General features: G+C 39.8%; 1 protein-coding gene across 5 annotated transcripts in view; it reads left to right on the top strand.

Annotated features, from left to right (window-relative positions):
- The window catches only part of Eb1 (microtubule-associated protein RP/EB family member 1), a 41,886-nt gene extending 24,440 nt beyond the window's left edge, over window positions 1–17,446 (top strand). For all 5 annotated transcript variants that reach the window (XM_080267603.1, XM_080267602.1, XM_080267598.1 and 2 more), the window contains one exon: window positions 14,880–17,446. In XM_080267603.1, the coding sequence (XP_080123729.1) occupies window positions 14,880–14,945 (66 nt within the window). In that variant the 3' untranslated portion in view covers window positions 14,946–17,446. The remainder of the gene's footprint in view (window positions 1–14,879) is intronic.
- The last annotated feature ends 210 nt before the right edge of the window (window positions 17,447–17,656 follow it).

Raw genomic sequence — 17,656 nt, 5'->3', positions numbered from 1 at the left:
TGTTTTCCTTCACAATGCCTGCCCTCATCCTGCCTCTCTTGCTTGGCCCATTGGGTATAAACAACATTATCACTTGTTGGATTATGAACTCACTGATGGGGAAATTATAGCATACATCATTTTGTTTTCTGATTTGGAAAAGTTACAATGCCTGGTATAATTTGTACATTTTAAGTGTGTAAAACTGATGTGGCCAGAAAACCTCCTGGGAACTACTACACCTGGTTAGCCGTAGTGTAGTGCAGTACGCTTAGTGATGACTTGACCCCTTGTATCCTGGGATGTAATTTTTAGTTTATTCTTACTGCCTCCATATGATTCAATTGTTTTCAGCATAGGAGACTCCAGATTATGTGATTATAGCATACGCTAATCTTATTACTGCGTAGATACTCTCTTGAGCTGAATAAAATAATCTGGGAGGACTAAGAATATCGTAAAATCTACATCATCCAAGTGAAGTAGGCAGAGAGGCCAGTAACATGTAGAATACATAGAGAAACAGGATTTGATGAATTTAGGATAAATATACAACTGGTCCTCATTTGTCAGAGATATGTCCTAGAATATCATAGGTTTTTCCATACATTTGGTGCTGTAAATTGGGGAAACTGGTTGTTAATAGTTGTTGCTGTACCTCGGACTCTCGTGATGAGCAGGCCTATTTACTACAGGTAAACAGCTGCCTTCCTATGGCAGACATTGCTTTCCAGGGTCAGAACAGCATTCTTCTATATGGCAGGGTGTAGGGAAAATGGAGGAGGCATAGTCCCCAAGAGGTTGAGCTGTGCATAGAAGATAGGTATTAGTAGTTTTATCCAGGACTTTGCCTATTTGGTAAATGTGGTTGAATTCCCTTTGTGAGATTGTTGTGCAAGGCCAGCTACCAGGCCTTAGTCCCACATCAGTCCCATGGTATTACCTCCCAGAACAATAATAATCATACTGTGACTACCATTTTGGTGGGCTAAAGGGTGCTACACTTTGCCTGACGGTGACCCGGGACTATGCATGGCAGGGGTTTTCATCTTCCCTGAGCTGGACACATGCTCCAGCTGCATACCCAGTGGGGGAACTGGTAAATAAGCCGTACCAGTGTGGAATGTATCTCTGGGTGGCAATATAGCTGTAATTTACTGATGAATTAGCAGGAGGAAAAAAATGTAAACAAGGCAGCATATAATGACTTGCTGTATGTGCAGATGCAGAAGGTAGTAGAGTTGTGATACGACGGTTGGGGAAGCTAGTGAGAGACATCCTGTTGCTTGGAGTAAGGTAGTAGACTACATTATCTGACTCAGAAAAGTGACTTGAAGGTCGATGAACTGGGTACGTTATTAGTATTGATGTGTGTGAGTAACACCACAGGACTGAACTTTCGCCTGCATTGCAAAACTTCATACTAATGAGAGCAACACTATTCCTTCTTGTTCTCAGGAGAACACTTTGAAATAGTATTCAAAGGCATTAAATCAACAACAATTGTTTTCTTGGGTTGTGTTCTCATGGCAGTTACCCACTCCCACTAAAAGGCCTGTTCATTTTATCCATTTCTTTGTCCTTCACACCCATTCCTTTAACCCTGTCTGTATGGTCACTGTTGAAGAATATCTTGAAATAAACTTTCACTGCAGTCAAACCACAACCTACAACCATTTTCACTGGAATTATTTCCCTTCCCCATTTGCATCACACACCCCAACATTCTAGCCTATCTCAACCAGTCCTTTGCCCACCACATCCATTCCTTCATCCACCCCCTCCCCATGACTGTTCCATAGCATGATCTTGACTCCTAACAAGCACACTTGTTACTACAGGAAGATCTGGATACATGGGAAGATGCATAAGTCTGCTTTCCTTGTTCTTCCTGTAGAAAACTGATTTAAGAAACAGTAATAGTCAGTCCTCTAGTAAATAAGATTTGTATTTAATAGGAGGAACAGCAAACATGGGAAGCCTCTTCCTCCTTTCTTTGTTGTTCTTGCAGAAACAGATCAAAGTTATGTGGTCTGTCCAAAGAGAAACCATAATGTTTAAATAGCGCACCAACAAGCCAGTGTGCCGCGATCATGATGGGACTGCTGTGTAGCAACGATTTTGAGCTTTAGTCTAACACTAGCCACATCATGCCATGTCACATAGTCATCAGTGTACGCATGCTTGAGTGAACGTGTGTTTAGTTCACTTGCCAATTTGTTGGAAGTTGAACAGTGAAGGATCTTGGAGAGCAGTGTGTATGTGTGAAATTCCATTTCAAATTTGGAAAAACTTTTGTCCATCCATCCATCCATCATCCAATCTTTTGTTGCCCCATGAGGAGTGTAGGAGCCCGGGGTTAGGCATGTTGGTTCTGACATTTAAGATGAGAGTGACCAGCCTCATTCATCCCCAAGTGGTATTATGTGAACAGTAAACCCCAACCATCCCTTGGATATAAACCTTCACCGGCTTAATCCAATTGGAGCATTGTAATTACCCACTAAGCCACCAGGCGCCAAAATTTGGTTATATGGTTACCACCCAGCGTAGTAAATGGTTTCCTGGTATACAGGAAACCATTTGGCTTGTCATTCAGCTTAGAGTCACCCACAGGCAGAAGGAAGAGGAAAGAATGAAGGAAAGAAAGACAGAAGAGGAAAAACTTTTACTTTCTGAAAAACATCATAATAAATGATGAAATGTGGATGTATGGTTACGATGTTGAAACAAAAAGGCAGTCATCGCTGCGGGTTGGAACATTGTCACCACGACCAAAAAAAAGCATGTTGAATCGCCCAGATCCGAAGATGATGTCAACTATCTTTTCGTAGTGGAAGAGCATCATTCATGATGAGCTTGGTCAGTGTGGTCAGACAGTCAGTAAAAAGTTTTACTTGAAATTCCGGAAGCTTTTGAGGGAGAGAGGCAGTGCAAAGGAAGGGGACTAAGGCATGGACAAACAAAACCTGGATACTGCCCCATGACAATGCACCTTCTTACTCATTGCTCTGTATCCATGACTTTTTGGTGAAGCCTAAGACAACTATTGTACCTCTGCCACCCTACTGTCTAGGTTTGGACCTTCTGGACCCCCCCCCCCCTCCCCAGTTGAAATCCACTCTTAAAAGTTGCTGATTTCAGATGATTGAAGAGATAGAAAAAAAAATTGCCAAGTGCACTAAACACAAGTTTATATTGTACAGTACCTCAATGACTAAACCATGTGGCTAGTGTTAGACTAAGGCTTAAAGTTGCCGGTGCGCAGCACTCCCGTCACGATCAAACTATGCCGGCTATTTGGTGTGCTGTTTAAAGATTTTGGTGTCAGTTTGGGCAGACCTTGTATAACTGGGAATGGATCTTAAGTTTGTTCTTGAATCTAGACCCAAGAAGGAATGTCTGTAGTGAGAGAAGAGGATATGAAAGTGGAAGCATTGTATTGGTGGTGTTTGTTTTTGAGTCTGTATGAAGAAACAAAGTGATAAATTGATGAATTGGGTAAGCCACTTTTAGTGTTACTAAACAGATACATTATAACTGAAATACATATGCTGATGTCTGCATTTAAGATATAAGATGTGTTATATTTACCGTATTTGGTAGAATTTTACTTTCAGAGGAACCTTTATATGGATAGGGTTAATGACGTTGCTATACACCCATACCCTGATTTCTGACGCAGCGATAACCGATCGGACAAATGAAATAGGGGAATATTCCTACAATCCGAACAACCAGAACGCTCGTGACCTTGCTAGTCTGATACCTTGCCGTTCCCTAGGTTTGAAACGCGCGCATCCAAACCAGTGCACTGCTGCCTGCTTCACTCATCCACTCTTGCTGTGTCTATTGCCGAATTCAATAGCTCTCCACACCTCCTGCCACTTTACTTTCCTGCACTGCCATCACCACGACCATGCCAAAACATCCAACTTCATCTTCAGCTTCAGCCTCTGACCTGCCTGCTGCCAAGGCCCCACAAGATGTGTTTTTTGTATATAGACTTTGTCATCAGTAAATTGCCATAACATGTTTGTATGCAATGTTTAATGTAACATTTTTTTAGTAACAGTATTGTTTAAGAGGATAATTACATTGCCTGTGGTGTTTCTGTGTCAGTCTCTGTTGATTGAGTAAGGTATATGAGAGTTTGGATTTGGGCCTGTAATGCATCTCTGGCTTTTCTTCAGTATCTTATGAGGAACCATATCCGACATACTCGCTGACCAAACACTCCTACTGGTATGCAACACTGCCGGAGAGCGGGGTATGGGTGTATTCTGTTTGCGCAATAACTTTTTTCTTAATTATTTTCTTATGTTACCAAGATATACTCAGTTTTCTTGTATAGGGAAAAAATGGTTGCTTGAGATAGTACTGTATATAGTTGTATAACATGATAAAGGATAAAAAGCATCACCATTATCATGTTAGGAGCATAGGAGCCCAGGGCTATGATACTTATGCGAGACGATGAAGGCAAGAGTGAACAAGTGCATTTCCTGGAGCAGCATTACATGAACAGTAGATCCCAACTGCCCCTTGGAATGAGTCCCTTACGGGTCTCATCTTGTTGGAACACCTTAACTTACTGGACTACTAGGCGTCTAATAAATTGTATGAGGGCAGCGGGGCTAATGCACTACATCAGCACATAACACAAAGGGCCTTCCGTGATATCCCTGTGTGCACCAGAGGGGAAAGCAGTCAGGTGCAATAGAGAATAAATGCTACAGCAAAATTAAAGAAAAAAAATTGTAGTTCAGTGCCATGGCATTACCCCAGTTCAGTGCTATTACAGTGCTAAATAGTTGTTGTCGTCCAGCATCCACTGACTTATTAGTCAGACCTTTCATCTTTGCTTTGCTCTGTTGGCTTAAACCATCTATGCTACAGTGTGTATTTTCAGATGTGCCATCTATGCTGTATATTTTCGGATGTGCCATCCATGCTGTATATTTTTTATATGAGCCATCCTTGCTTTATGTTTTAAAATATGCCATTCATTCAGTGTATGGTTGGCTCCACTTTCATGTGACTCACTTGATACTGCCAGTGTTGTCTTAGTTTGAGGTGCAGATCCATAATCCAGCAAGTGAACAAGATTTGTAACACTGTACTGTACAGTATACTGCTAAGTGGGAGAGAGAGAGAGAAGAAGAAGAGAAGAAGGATTAAAGTAGTTCCTGTCAACTGCAAAGATAATATTAACAGTGCTGGTGGGTCACCCGGGAGTGGAGTCATCTGTACTTCATATGAATGTTTTCTTGCATTGGCTGTGAGGTAGAGACTGTTTTGTCAGCTCAAGATGAAAAGGGGATTTAACCCGTGTTATGTGGAGGGCTGTAATAATGAGGTAATATTGGGGAGGGGTGTAAGGTTAGATTTGCCAATTATGGCATTTATGTCAGTAAAACACTATGGATACTCTATGAATTATATTAAACACTTGTATGCACATCAGAAATGAGGTATCTGTAGATAGTTTTTTTTTTTTAAGTAAGACTGATGTGTTACATTGCCTTAGTTTTTCAGTACATAAAAATCAAGTGTAGTATATACCTTTTGGTTGTTTATGGTGTGAACATACCGCTTTCTTTCTTTAATTGCTTATAAAAATATTGATTTACTTTAAGATCATGATGGTAATGGTGAGAGAAAACACCCTCCCATATTTGCTCTTCATACATGCAGTATACACAGCTGATTTTTTCATCTCTGTCCTTCATCAGTTCCTCTGATTCCTCATCATCTTTGCTTTTCTCATACACATGAGGTCTGTCCAAAAAAAAATGAACTTACTAACCCTTTAGAAACGATGGTCCACGAGAATGGCAGACTCAGGTAGACTGTCAAAAAAAAAAGAACTTGTGAATTGCCATTTCTGTGCAAAATGGATCAGGGGGCATCTGTATCTGTGAAAAACAGTTGACCAGACCAGTATTTTGTGCTGTAAAATGCTGTAAATTTTTTTGTCCAAAATATATATATTTCTACCATAGTCAAACATCGTATCTAAAGAGTTAAATAGTGCACCAACTAGCTGATGTAGCATGATTGTGGCGGGACCACTCTGTAGTGGCAATTTTGAGCTTTAGTCTAATATTAGCCCCATCATGCCATGTGACTTAGTCATTGAGGTCTGTACACTTAAGTGAACATTTGTTTAGTGCACTTGGTGATTTGTTGCAAGTTGAATAATGAAGAATATTGAAGAGCAACGTGTGAGCATGAAATTGTGTTTCAGATTGGGAAAAACATTCACAGAGACTTTTCAGGTGTTGCTATAGGCTTATGGGAAGGATTGTTTTAACTGTATACAATGTCACAAGTGGTGCCAGTGGTTCAGATCAGGAAGAACATTTACCAAAGATTATATATATATATATATATATATATATATACTGTACATATTATTATGTACAGTATACATACATACATTCATCACCTAATCCTGTGTTGCCCCATGAGGAGCGTAGGAACCTGGGGCTAGGCAAGTTGGTCCTGACATTTAAGAAGAGCGACCAGCCTCACTCATCCCTGAGTGGCATTGCGTGAGCAGTAAACCCCAGCCACCCCTTGGATATATACCAACATGGGCTCAATCCAGTTGGAGCACCTTATTACCCACTAAACCACCAGGTGCCATAGCTTGGTTCTGTGGTTACTCCATATATATATATATATATATTATATCATCATCATCATCATCATCAGCCGTTTGAGTATCCACTGCAGGACCGGCCTATCCCGACCAATGTATCTCTACCAAGTGGCTTAGGCTGTCTAGTAGAGATTGTATGTAGGGTGAGAAGTGCTTGGAAGTGTAATTGTAGTGTTGGAGTGGCTTAGGATGTGTTTTGTCTGTGAACCAAGTGTAATCGGCCTGTGCAAGCCGACTGGGTGCAAGCATACTTTATAGTAAGCGACACTGGTTCAACCACAGCACCCCTGGTGTCCGCCAATGCAGTACGTGGCCGGGTGAACACTCCCAAAGTTTATTACCCTGGCGGGGCGCGAACCCTGGCTCACCCTTGTACGAAACACACACTCTACCACTGTACCACAGAGGCTCATATATATATATATATATATATATATATATAGGCATACCCTGGTTTAACGATGTAATTGAGTAGGTAAAACCCCCTCATTAGGAGGAGTATCGTATATCTGGGCACTTTTAACCCTGGTAAACATTCGATTTTTTTTTGGTACGCTACCACATTTGTGGTCAGTATTGTGTACCAAAAAAAAAAAAAAAAAAAAAAAAAAAAAAAAACTGGAGTTGTTTTTATTAAACTTACAAGGTATGGACTTAAAATGTACTCTTAACACTACAGTCTGACAAAAAAAAAAAAAAAAAAAAAAAAAAAAAAAAGTGTAATCCTCTAGGGGTAACTAAAGACAATTTTTAAAAAATTAAGTAAAGACTATAGGCACGAGTATAATGAATGGATCCCGATGTCCGTTGACCAGTGGGCAGTGGGGGGGTGTAGGGGGCAGCAGGCTGACTCCTAGTCTTCTGGCAGAAAAACCGATTTTGTCCATGCACTAAATGTCTAGAATGAAAGACTGACTAAGAGGGTGTATGTAGGTGAGGTGGAGGGAGGGAGAGGGAGGGGTAGACCGAGGATGAGGTGGAGGGATGGAGTTGAGAGGTATATGAGGGAAGGGGGGGGTGAGTTGGGGGGAGGGTAGTCAATTGGTGGGTGACAGAGTGACTTGGAGGCGTTTTTTCTGCGGCCACCCTTTGCGGGATTAGGGCGTCGGGCTATAGATAGATAGATAGATAGACTAAATGTCTAGTACTGTAACACATTCGTTGACACTTATAGCCCACACCTGTGTTATATAAAAAACCTAGCCAAGGACCGCGCATCAGCTACCTTCACCCAACACAGCGCATCATTTTAGGAAGCTACTGAGAACACCACCCTCTTGGGCCACAGGAAGCAAGGGCCATGTGGCCAAAGTTTGCGTGGGTCACAATACTGTCCTCGATTGCGTTCCAGGGTTAACATGTAATGAGGAGTGTTTAGCAGCCTTGGGTTTCCCCCCAAACCAAGCCCAAAAACAACCCAAATGAGCCCCCGAACATGTTGAAAGCCAATCTAAACTGCCTAACAGCTGTCAAGGAAGCTAACCTAAGCCTAACACCTGTAGATAACTCACTAAAACCAACAAATAAAATCTGAAAATTGTCAGTATAAGTCTGGAAAAAATCAAGCTTAGTAAACTGTACCCCAAAATGACAATGTTCACCCCACCTGTGGCTAAAACACATTAATCTATGTTTAAAAACAGTTTATAAATCAACCTAAGCACACAAGTTTAGTCTAAAATATCAAAATTGGTAAAAAAATAAAAATAAAAACCCATCGTTTAACCGGGGTCTGGCCATCGTTAGGCGGGGTAAGGTGGTGTTTCTATCCCCATCTTGAAGCCGGGGTATTGCATCTAGAGGTATCATATATCAAGGTATTATTGTATATATGTATATACTGTTTGAGAAGGTGAAAGTGGCAGTGATTGTAGCATATGCACCCTGTGAGGACAGGAGTGAGAGAGATAAAGACAGGTTTTGGGATGAGCTGGGTGAAGTAGTGGGAACAATGCCCAGGAGCTCTAAGGCGATCGTAATGGGGGATATGAATGAAAGAGTAGGCAGTGGTCCTGAGGATGACATAATGGGTTCTTATGGAGCACCAGGAGATGATGATAGTGGGAAGTGACTAAAGGATATGTGTCAGGAGAGGAGGTTGTGCATTTGTAACTCGTATTTCAAACACAGAGATGCACGTAAATATACATTGTATAGAGGGAACGGGGATCATGTTGAAAGAAGCCTGATTGATTACGTGCTCGTAGAGAGGTTGATGATGGGGATGGTTGCTGATCCAAAGGCCGAGTGTACGATGTGGAGGTCTGTCAGATCATATGATTGTGGTATGCAAGATCAAGCTAAGAGGAGTGAGGTGGATGAGGAGAGAGAGGAGCAGCTAGAGAGAAAGACTGAAAGTTGAGAAGCTGACGATCAAAGAAATGGCAGATGATTACATGACCAAAGTAGAGGAGGAGTTAGAATTAGTTAATTCAAATGAAATGGATCTGGACAGCCTGTGGAATGCATATATGGATTGCTTAGTTGGGAATGCTAAAGCAGTGTGTGGTGTGGCAAGAGTAACAACAAAGAAGAAAGGTATGGCATGGTGGGATGAGGAGGTTAAGAGAGCAGTGGAGGAAAAGAGGAAGAAGTCGCTAAAGTGGTTACAGGACAGCGGTTCATTTGAAATAAGAACTGAACATGTTGAGAGCAAGAACCACGTAAAGAGACTAGTGAAGAGGAAAAAGGAGGGGGAGAATGAGGATCTAGGATGAAAAATGAATGCAAACTACTCTGAAAATAGGAAGTTATTCTGGAAAGAGGTGCAGAAATGTAGAAGTGAAAGCGAAAAGAAATGTGATGGTGTGAAGGATATAGGGTGGTAGATTATTAACCTATGGCGATGAAGTGAGGAACAGATGGAAAGAATATTTTGAAAGCCTGATGAATGGGAATAGAGAGAGCAGAGTGGCTGTAAACATGATTGGTTTTGGGGGGGTGCAGAGAAGGAATGCAGTACCAGGAGACATGACACTTGCACGGGTGAAGAGGGCTATGAAACGGCTGAAAAATGGGAAATCAGCCGGGGTTGATGAGGTGTATGCAGAGATGCTTAAGTGTAGTGGCGAGAGTGGAATGAAGTGCTTGTTGGAGATATGTAAGAAGGCAAGGATGAGTGAAACTGTGCCTGCAGAGTGGAAAAAGGCTGTGATTGTACCCCTGTACAAAAATAAGGGTAAGTGAAGTGAGTGCAAGAATTATCGTGGCATAAGTTTATTGAGTGTGGTAGGGAAGATATATGAAAGAATTATTATAGAGAAAGTAAGAGAGTTTACGGAAGTCCTAGTGATTGATGAACAGGGTGGCTTTAGGAGTGGCAGAGGATGTGTGGATCAAATATTTGCAGTGAGACATAGTAGAGAAGGCTTGTGAGAAGGACGATAAGGTGTTTATGGTATTCATGGATCTGGAAAAAGCATATGACATGTGGACAGAGAAGGAGTGTGGAAAGTTTTGCACATGTACGGTGTAGATGGTAAGCTGCTAGGTGCCGTCGAGAGTTTTTATGATGGTAGTAAAGCATGTGTAAGAGTTAATGGGCATCTAAGTGAATGGTTCACGATTGGTGTGGGCGTGCGACGAGGTTGTTATATCCCCTTGGTTGTTCAGTATATATATTGATGGGGTGATGAGAGAAGTAAAAACATGAGTATTGGAGAGAGGGATGGCGTTGGTAAGGAATGGTGATGGATGGAATATCTCAAATTTGTTGTATGCTGATGATGCTGTACTGCTTGCAAGTACCGGACAAGACCTTGGTAGGCTAGTCAGAGTTTTGCTGATGTCTGTGAGCGTCGTGCCTTGAGAGTAAATGTAGAGAAGAGTAAAGTGATGGTTATTGAGAGAGGAGGTGACTCCCAGTGCGATGTTACAGTGAATGGAGAGAGACTGGAATTGGTGAGAGTTCATGTACCTGGTACAGTGATAGAAAAGAGAGGAAAATGTGAAAAAGAAGTTGAAAGTAGAGTGACACAAGGAAGAAAAGTAGCTGGTGCAATGAAGGCCTTGATAAGAAACAAAGGCTTGAGTGTTGCAGCTGCACGAGGCTTACATGAAGGAGTGTTAGTGCCAACTTTAACATATGGATGTGAGACTATGGTGTGGGATGAAAATGAAAAGTCAAGAATAAGAACAGTGGAGATGGGACTGCTGAGGAATGTATGTGGAGTACAGAGGGTGGATGGGATATGAAATAATGTGATTCGTGTTAGGTGTGGAGTGAGGAAGTCAGTGGACACCAGAATCGAAGAGAGTGTACTGAGTTAGTATGGTCATGTGGAGAATGGATAACAAAAGAGTGGTGAAAAAGGTATATCTGAGCAAATTCGAAGGAGGGAGGAGGCAAGGTAGGCCAAGGAGAAGGTGGAGAGAGATGGTGGATGAGTGTGTGAGGAAGAGAGGTATGGAAGTCGGTGAGGCTAGGGAACTGACAGGAGATCGAGCTAGCTGGATGAATGCTGTGAGGAGAAGTGCCTGATCAGGGATTTGGCACCCTTTTTTAACATGGCAGCATCCGGATTGTTTCTATTGGATACGATTATGTGAAGCTACTGAACGTGGTGCATGTTTTTGGCATATCCGTTAGAGCCAGGATTCCGAGGGCTTGAATGATGAGTGAATGGAAGCGTGGCCCATTGGATTGGGCAAATTTGGCTGTCTGGACATTGCTACTCCTCACCCTGCCCTAGGGTGGGAAAGGAAGTCCGGATGATGATTATATATATATATATATATATATATATATATATAGTCATTACTTGTTTTACGATGGGGTTACGTCAGGTCATAGCTTATCGTATACCGATTTTATCGTAAATCGGGAGATTGAAACCCATTATAAATAGGGGGTTACGTCAACTCAGCTTCCAAAATTCACCTAACCAAGACTGAACCATAGATGACAACCCACCTTCATTCCTTCCTGTGTTGGTCCAAGTCGTCCCCCCTGAGGCTGGGGGACAGCCTGTGCTTACAGGCACTAGTGGTCAGCCTCTGAGTCAGACAGGAACAGGTTAGGGGGAGGGGAATCTGGCCCATACCAGCACCAACCTTAGCACTGGGACTTATACCTGCACCAACCTTAGCACTGGGACCCATACCTGCTACTAGGGCCTACACTGGCACTGACTTTACCACTGGGCACACAAATCCACAGTACTGTAGTACAATGTTTGGCTGAGAGGTGATGATAACGGGGGCATACATGAACAAGTTGAAAAGACAGAGCTTTGAAGGGGTGGCGGGACCTGAACCATAACGATGCCTGCACACTGGGGCCACCATCTTGCCTGAGACAAGCGATGGTCACCTTGCGTGTGCCTGACGCTTTCCGATGGCAAAATCGTCATAGCGGGAAATTTTTTGTAAATCAAATTTCGGGGTGGAACTTTTCTGTTATCGTTGTAGCAAATTATTGTAAACTGAATCATCGTAAAATGAGTAATGACTGTATGCTATATATATATATATAGTGTATATATAGATAGATATAGATATAGATGTGTATGTATGTTTACTGTATTGGAAAGGCATCATTCATCGTGGAGTTTGTTCTACATGGTCAGACAGTCAGTAAAGAGTTTTACTTAGATGTCCTGAAGCATTTGAGAGAGGCAGTACAAAAGAAGAGGTCTGTAGTGTGTACAATTGAAACGTGGATGCTGCATCATGACAGTGCATCTGCTCACGTGTTGTTCCTTAACTGTGATTTCTATCACCCCCCAGCCGCCCTGCTCTTTGGATTTGGCTCCTATGGATTCCCCCATCCTCCCCTCCCAAGTTGAAATCCACCCTGAAAGGCACCGATTTCAGATGATTGAAGAAAATTCACCAAGTGCTCTAAACAGACATTCACTCAAACACATTTACCTCTATGACTAAGTGATGTGGCATGATACTGCTAGTGTTAGACTAAAGCTCAAAGTCACCACTATACAGCATTTCTGTTGTAATCATGGTATTCCAGCTAGTTGGTGCACTATTTAGAAAGTCTGGTTACACTTTGGTCAGACCTCATACAGTATTCGAGAATTTTTTATCTAAGATTATTGTCTGATGCCCTGAAGGAGTGTTAGAAATGTGAAGTTTGGAAGTTGAAGAAGCCAAAGAATTGACAAAGGATGGGAGTTAATTTGTGATGTATGACTGGACATATTCTCGGAAAGAGTTACATCCTCTTTTTAACTCTGCAGTTGATGATATGGTCCTGCTGTACAGGTGTTGCAGGAGTGATATTCTTTGAGAAATATGATTTAACCCTTTCTCTGCAGCTGGTGCACTTGGATATTTTATTCAGGTTAACAACAAAAAAATTCAGTTTGTTAATAGAAGTCCTAGCAGTCGAGGGCATCAAAACTACAGGGTGTCTGGAATCGTATGAAAAACAATAATACGGTAATTACAGTACAAATACTTTTATTCACAATGTGCTTACTGTGTCTACCAGTGTTCCTGATACTTAAATCCAGACAAGATATGCAATCAGCATCATGAGCATCTTGCACCTAAAGGGGAGGGGGGGGGGGTGACTACCTTATGTGAGCAGTGCTTCTCTGTTATGGGTACATGTACAATTTCTGTTTAGGCTAATGCCAGATTATTTTGTTCAGTCGAGAGAAAATGTAGGAGTCAGAGGATTAATCAAATGAAGCACATAATGTAGAATGCTAATGCCTGAAAGTTTGAGCTGAGGATTATGAGAGTTTCAAAGACGAGTGAAATGGTGTATGACTGATTTCTCTGGGCACTCTGTTGATAATTACTGGATACCTTGCTTTCCATTTACAAGCAGAATATAGAATCATCAAAATGATGACACCATATTTTCATGAAATAACTGAGGTAAAGTTACCTTCTCAGTGATGAATGATGCCATCAAGTAAATTGCACACACAAGGTGAAAGAACTTTAACCCTGCTCATTTTCAATATCCCTTTCCTTCTCTGCTTTCTCTAGGCAGAGGAGACTTGCTGGGCAATCTCATAATGATGTATCATGGAACTGTTGCCTTTTTTTTTTTTTTTTTTTTTTTTTTTTTTTAGCTGAAGCAAGGGCTAATTTTTGAATTTATATCTTGCTGGTAGCATGCATACCAGGGATTCCATAGTTATTTTAGATGGTGGCCTACTGAGATAATGCTTTGGCATTGTTTTAACCCCTTCATCACTTGGACATACTTTTTTATTTATTTAGTTTGGAAAGATCTTTTAGTGAAGGGTTTAGGATGTACTTTGTATTTTGTTCAGAGTACAAAAGACCCATAGGGGTGAAATGGTTTAGGTGAGAAAGATGACCTGCCAGGAAATGATAAATTATTACCCCTTGACTGGGAGAAATTTTCAGTAGCTGGATATGAAAAGTCTTTTCGTTAACACAAAGTAAAATATTCAAGTGGCGATACCAGCAAAAGAGTTAAAAACTGAAGGGAAATATGGACAATTGATGCAGCTTGAGGATGAATGACAGTTTACATGGGAAGGTTTATGGAAGGTAATTAAGTTGTGGCAAGAGAGAAGCTTCTGTAAACTGACCATGTTCAGAAATTAAAGTATATTTGGGTTGGCAGTCTGGATAGGCAGGTTGAGTAAAGGATTCTTTTTGGAGGGGGTTTGGATAGTTGGTATGAGTTTAGAAATAACGTAAAATAATGTAAATGTATAGCCTATGCAATAAGTAGCTTGGGAACTTTACTGACATGATCATGCAGTAAGGAGTTCACAGGAGGGAACAAAGCATCAGTTACAATATGTTGACTGATTGATCAAATACCTGCACATTGTGTGGTTGGTAATGAAAGATCATATCTGTGCATATCAGGAAGGCATTCAAACTGATTATGAATTTTCTTCTTTGGCTTAACTTTGATTGGTGTGGTACATACAAGAAATGAGTTTCAGATCAGTGTGAGACTCATGTTTGTATATACTGTATACTTGTTCAGAACAGTTTGCTTTATTCATACCACTCATGCACAAGAAACAGGACCAAATACAAACTAACACTAAGCTTGTCAGTGTTTTGATTTAATTGAGCAGATATGGTGTATGGCATAGTTTGAGGGGTAGGTAAAGTAGTAGAAATATCAGTGAAGGGATGAGCTTGTGTAGCTTTCAAATGTACTGCAAGTCACTTTTTAGCTGTGTTCAAATTAAATGTCAGCTTCCATTTTCCTACATTTATTTTGAGACTTCTCATCTGTGGTCAGCTATTGAATATTTCCTTTCCTTCCCAGGATGGATTTGCCGCTCCTGAAGATATTGAAGATGTGCCACCACCTCCAGAAGAAGAGGAATATTAAGCCCCACTGAAGTCAGACACAGAGGACATTTTACTGAGAAGCCATGGCTTCCATCTGGTTTTGTCCAATGATAAAGCGTGACTTTATCTGGTGTTGAGCATCACAGGTTTTCATAGTCAATTTATTTATCATTCCTGACATTTCTGCTTGTATTTACTGTAAAAAGCAGTATGAAATCATTACTCTTATAATTGAAATTTATCAAGGATGTTTGGGTATGCATTAAAATAATAACACATAACTCATTAAAGTCTGAAAACAATAAATTGCAGTGTTGTTGTGAACTAAAAAAGAAGAGGGACACCGTGACAATAAGCAGGTTGTTGTTATAATCAGTGAAGTGAAACAGAGTGGAACGAATGGTACTCTTGTTGTGGGCCTTTCATTTTCTGGACGCCATCTACACTAGTATTGATATGAGCTACTGTTGAGTTGTTGGAAGATGGAAGATCAGCCCCTAAAAAACTTTTTATGTAATGTCTGTGTTATTTCATTGTTGATACCAGTAACTGAAATGTGACTGAATTACATTTATGTTCTCTATTTTTGTAAGGTGTAGCCAGGAGTATTACATATGATCAGTGACGTGCAACATTTTTTGTGAAGATGTTACTTCTTACTGTAGTAGTGGTAAAAAAAAAAAAAAAAAAAAAAAAAAAAAAAAAAAAATTCCTTCAAATTCATTGGCCCCTGTTGAACATAAATCTCTCTGCATCCCGTTTGAGCAATGTGTGTGTGTATATATATATAGATATATATCTATATCTATATATATATCTATCTATCTATCTATATATATATATATATATATATATATATATATATATATATATCTATATCTATATATATATATCTATATATATCTATATATATCTATATATATACTGTATATATATATATATATATAAAACATAGAGTACATCTTGCTGTGATCTTGGTTTGGTTTTAATATATATTTCAGAGTAGAAAATTACTTTATTCCTTTTATTATTTCCATAGTAATAAAGACTTGCATATGATACGATAATTTGTTAAAAATTTAAATAAAGTTAAACCATCAGAATCCCAACCCGTCCGCCTATGAAGAAAACTCACCCACCATGACACAGTTCTGATGACAAATATAATGCTTTAATTGAGTTTCACTGCCACTTGCAGAAAGCTTGTAACCTATTATTTATGGTATTAAATATGCTTATACTGTAGCTTTGTTTTACTCATTATGGTAATGATTTGTTTGTTTTGAATACCCAATAGCAATAAAGTTTTTCTGTATACTATACGTGTAATACCTTTTTATATTTGCATAATTTTTCATAAATTCTCAGATTCATGTGTGTTGTTTTCATACAGTATCAGCCTCACATTAACATTTTTAGGAAAAATGATGCAATTTCATATGCTGTATCTAGCTTGCATCCAGTTGCAAGTTGCCTGGTTCAAGCAAATACTGTAGGAAATAAAAGTATATACAGTATTGCATTTAAGTTCTGGGATGCTTTGCCTTAAATATGTATGATTCCCATTGAGGAGAAAAACTGATGTGCTTTACTCACTTTGTCAAGCTCATAGTAGATAGTAACTGTACTTTCAAAATCTATTAGCGATGGACCACTTTTTGTATGTCAAGAATGAATGAGTCACATGGTTAGGTCGGATCTAGGCTTCAGTATACTCCTGTGTCTAGTAATTAAAATTTTCCTTCTGGCCCTTCACAATGCATTCCACCATCCAGAGAAAAAGATTGAAATATAGCAACCATACACTTGTAATATTAAAAATGATGTAATGACCAAGAGAAACCTAAGCTTGTGGCAAAATATATAATTTATCATGTTACTGTTGGTTTCCTAATCCATGTAAGAGCTTCATCAAAGAGATGCACTGAAGAACAGTAACCAAGAGAAGTTAATTTGTCTTTGCCAGAAATGATATTATGTTTTGCAGTATTTCTTAAGGAACATTTGGATTGATTGACATCTGCCTGTGCTGTGCTTTGAAACTTCTGAGCATGTTTCTCTTTACAGCATCACACTCATATTAGCTAGTGTTGGTGATGGAAAAACTGTGTACAATAAGGCTTTATAAGCTCAGAAAACCAAATATCTGTTTTCTATGTTTGCTTTCTTAGGTCAACAATATAGCTTCCAAATAGTGTTCTGTTGAATAAGTATTGTGTATCATATTGTTAGAGATAACCTCTACTTAATTGTTGAAACTATTTTTCAAAAAAGATGAAACTTGCTTTTGAAACTTTGGATTTATGTGCTACCGTAAAATGCACTTAGCAACTTCATACTATTCTTTGGTACTTAACTCATTTTAAGTTACTGTATTACCCTACAGGGACTTCTGTTCTTACCTGCAGTACTATGTATTAATATTTGATCTACTGTTACATAATGATGGAAGCAGTTTATACCAAATCTTACTGGTTCAGCTTTCTGTGCAGTAAGTGGTTCATAATGAAGTTGATTTATAACAATAAAATTGAAAATTTTCCCATTGTTTGGCAGTTAACCCTTTCATTGCTGTGGGGACATGGAGAATCCTAAGTCAAGGAGTTGAAGTGATGTAATCCCTTTAATATGAGGTCTCATATAACAAATAATTTAGCAGTAGCACAAATACCATGTGTCATCACATGGAATGGGTGAATGGAGATGGGTCTCCTGTATGAAAGGCCTATACTGTATTATCATCTGGATTAA

The sequence above is a fragment of the Coenobita brevimanus genome, chromosome 24 (genome assembly GCF_032717465.1).
Source record: "Coenobita brevimanus isolate Jiangsu-jjx chromosome 24, ASM3271746v2, whole genome shotgun sequence".
Classification (NCBI taxonomy): domain Eukaryota; kingdom Metazoa; phylum Arthropoda; class Malacostraca; order Decapoda; family Coenobitidae; genus Coenobita; species Coenobita brevimanus.
This window is presented reverse-complemented; position numbering and strand designations above follow the sequence as displayed.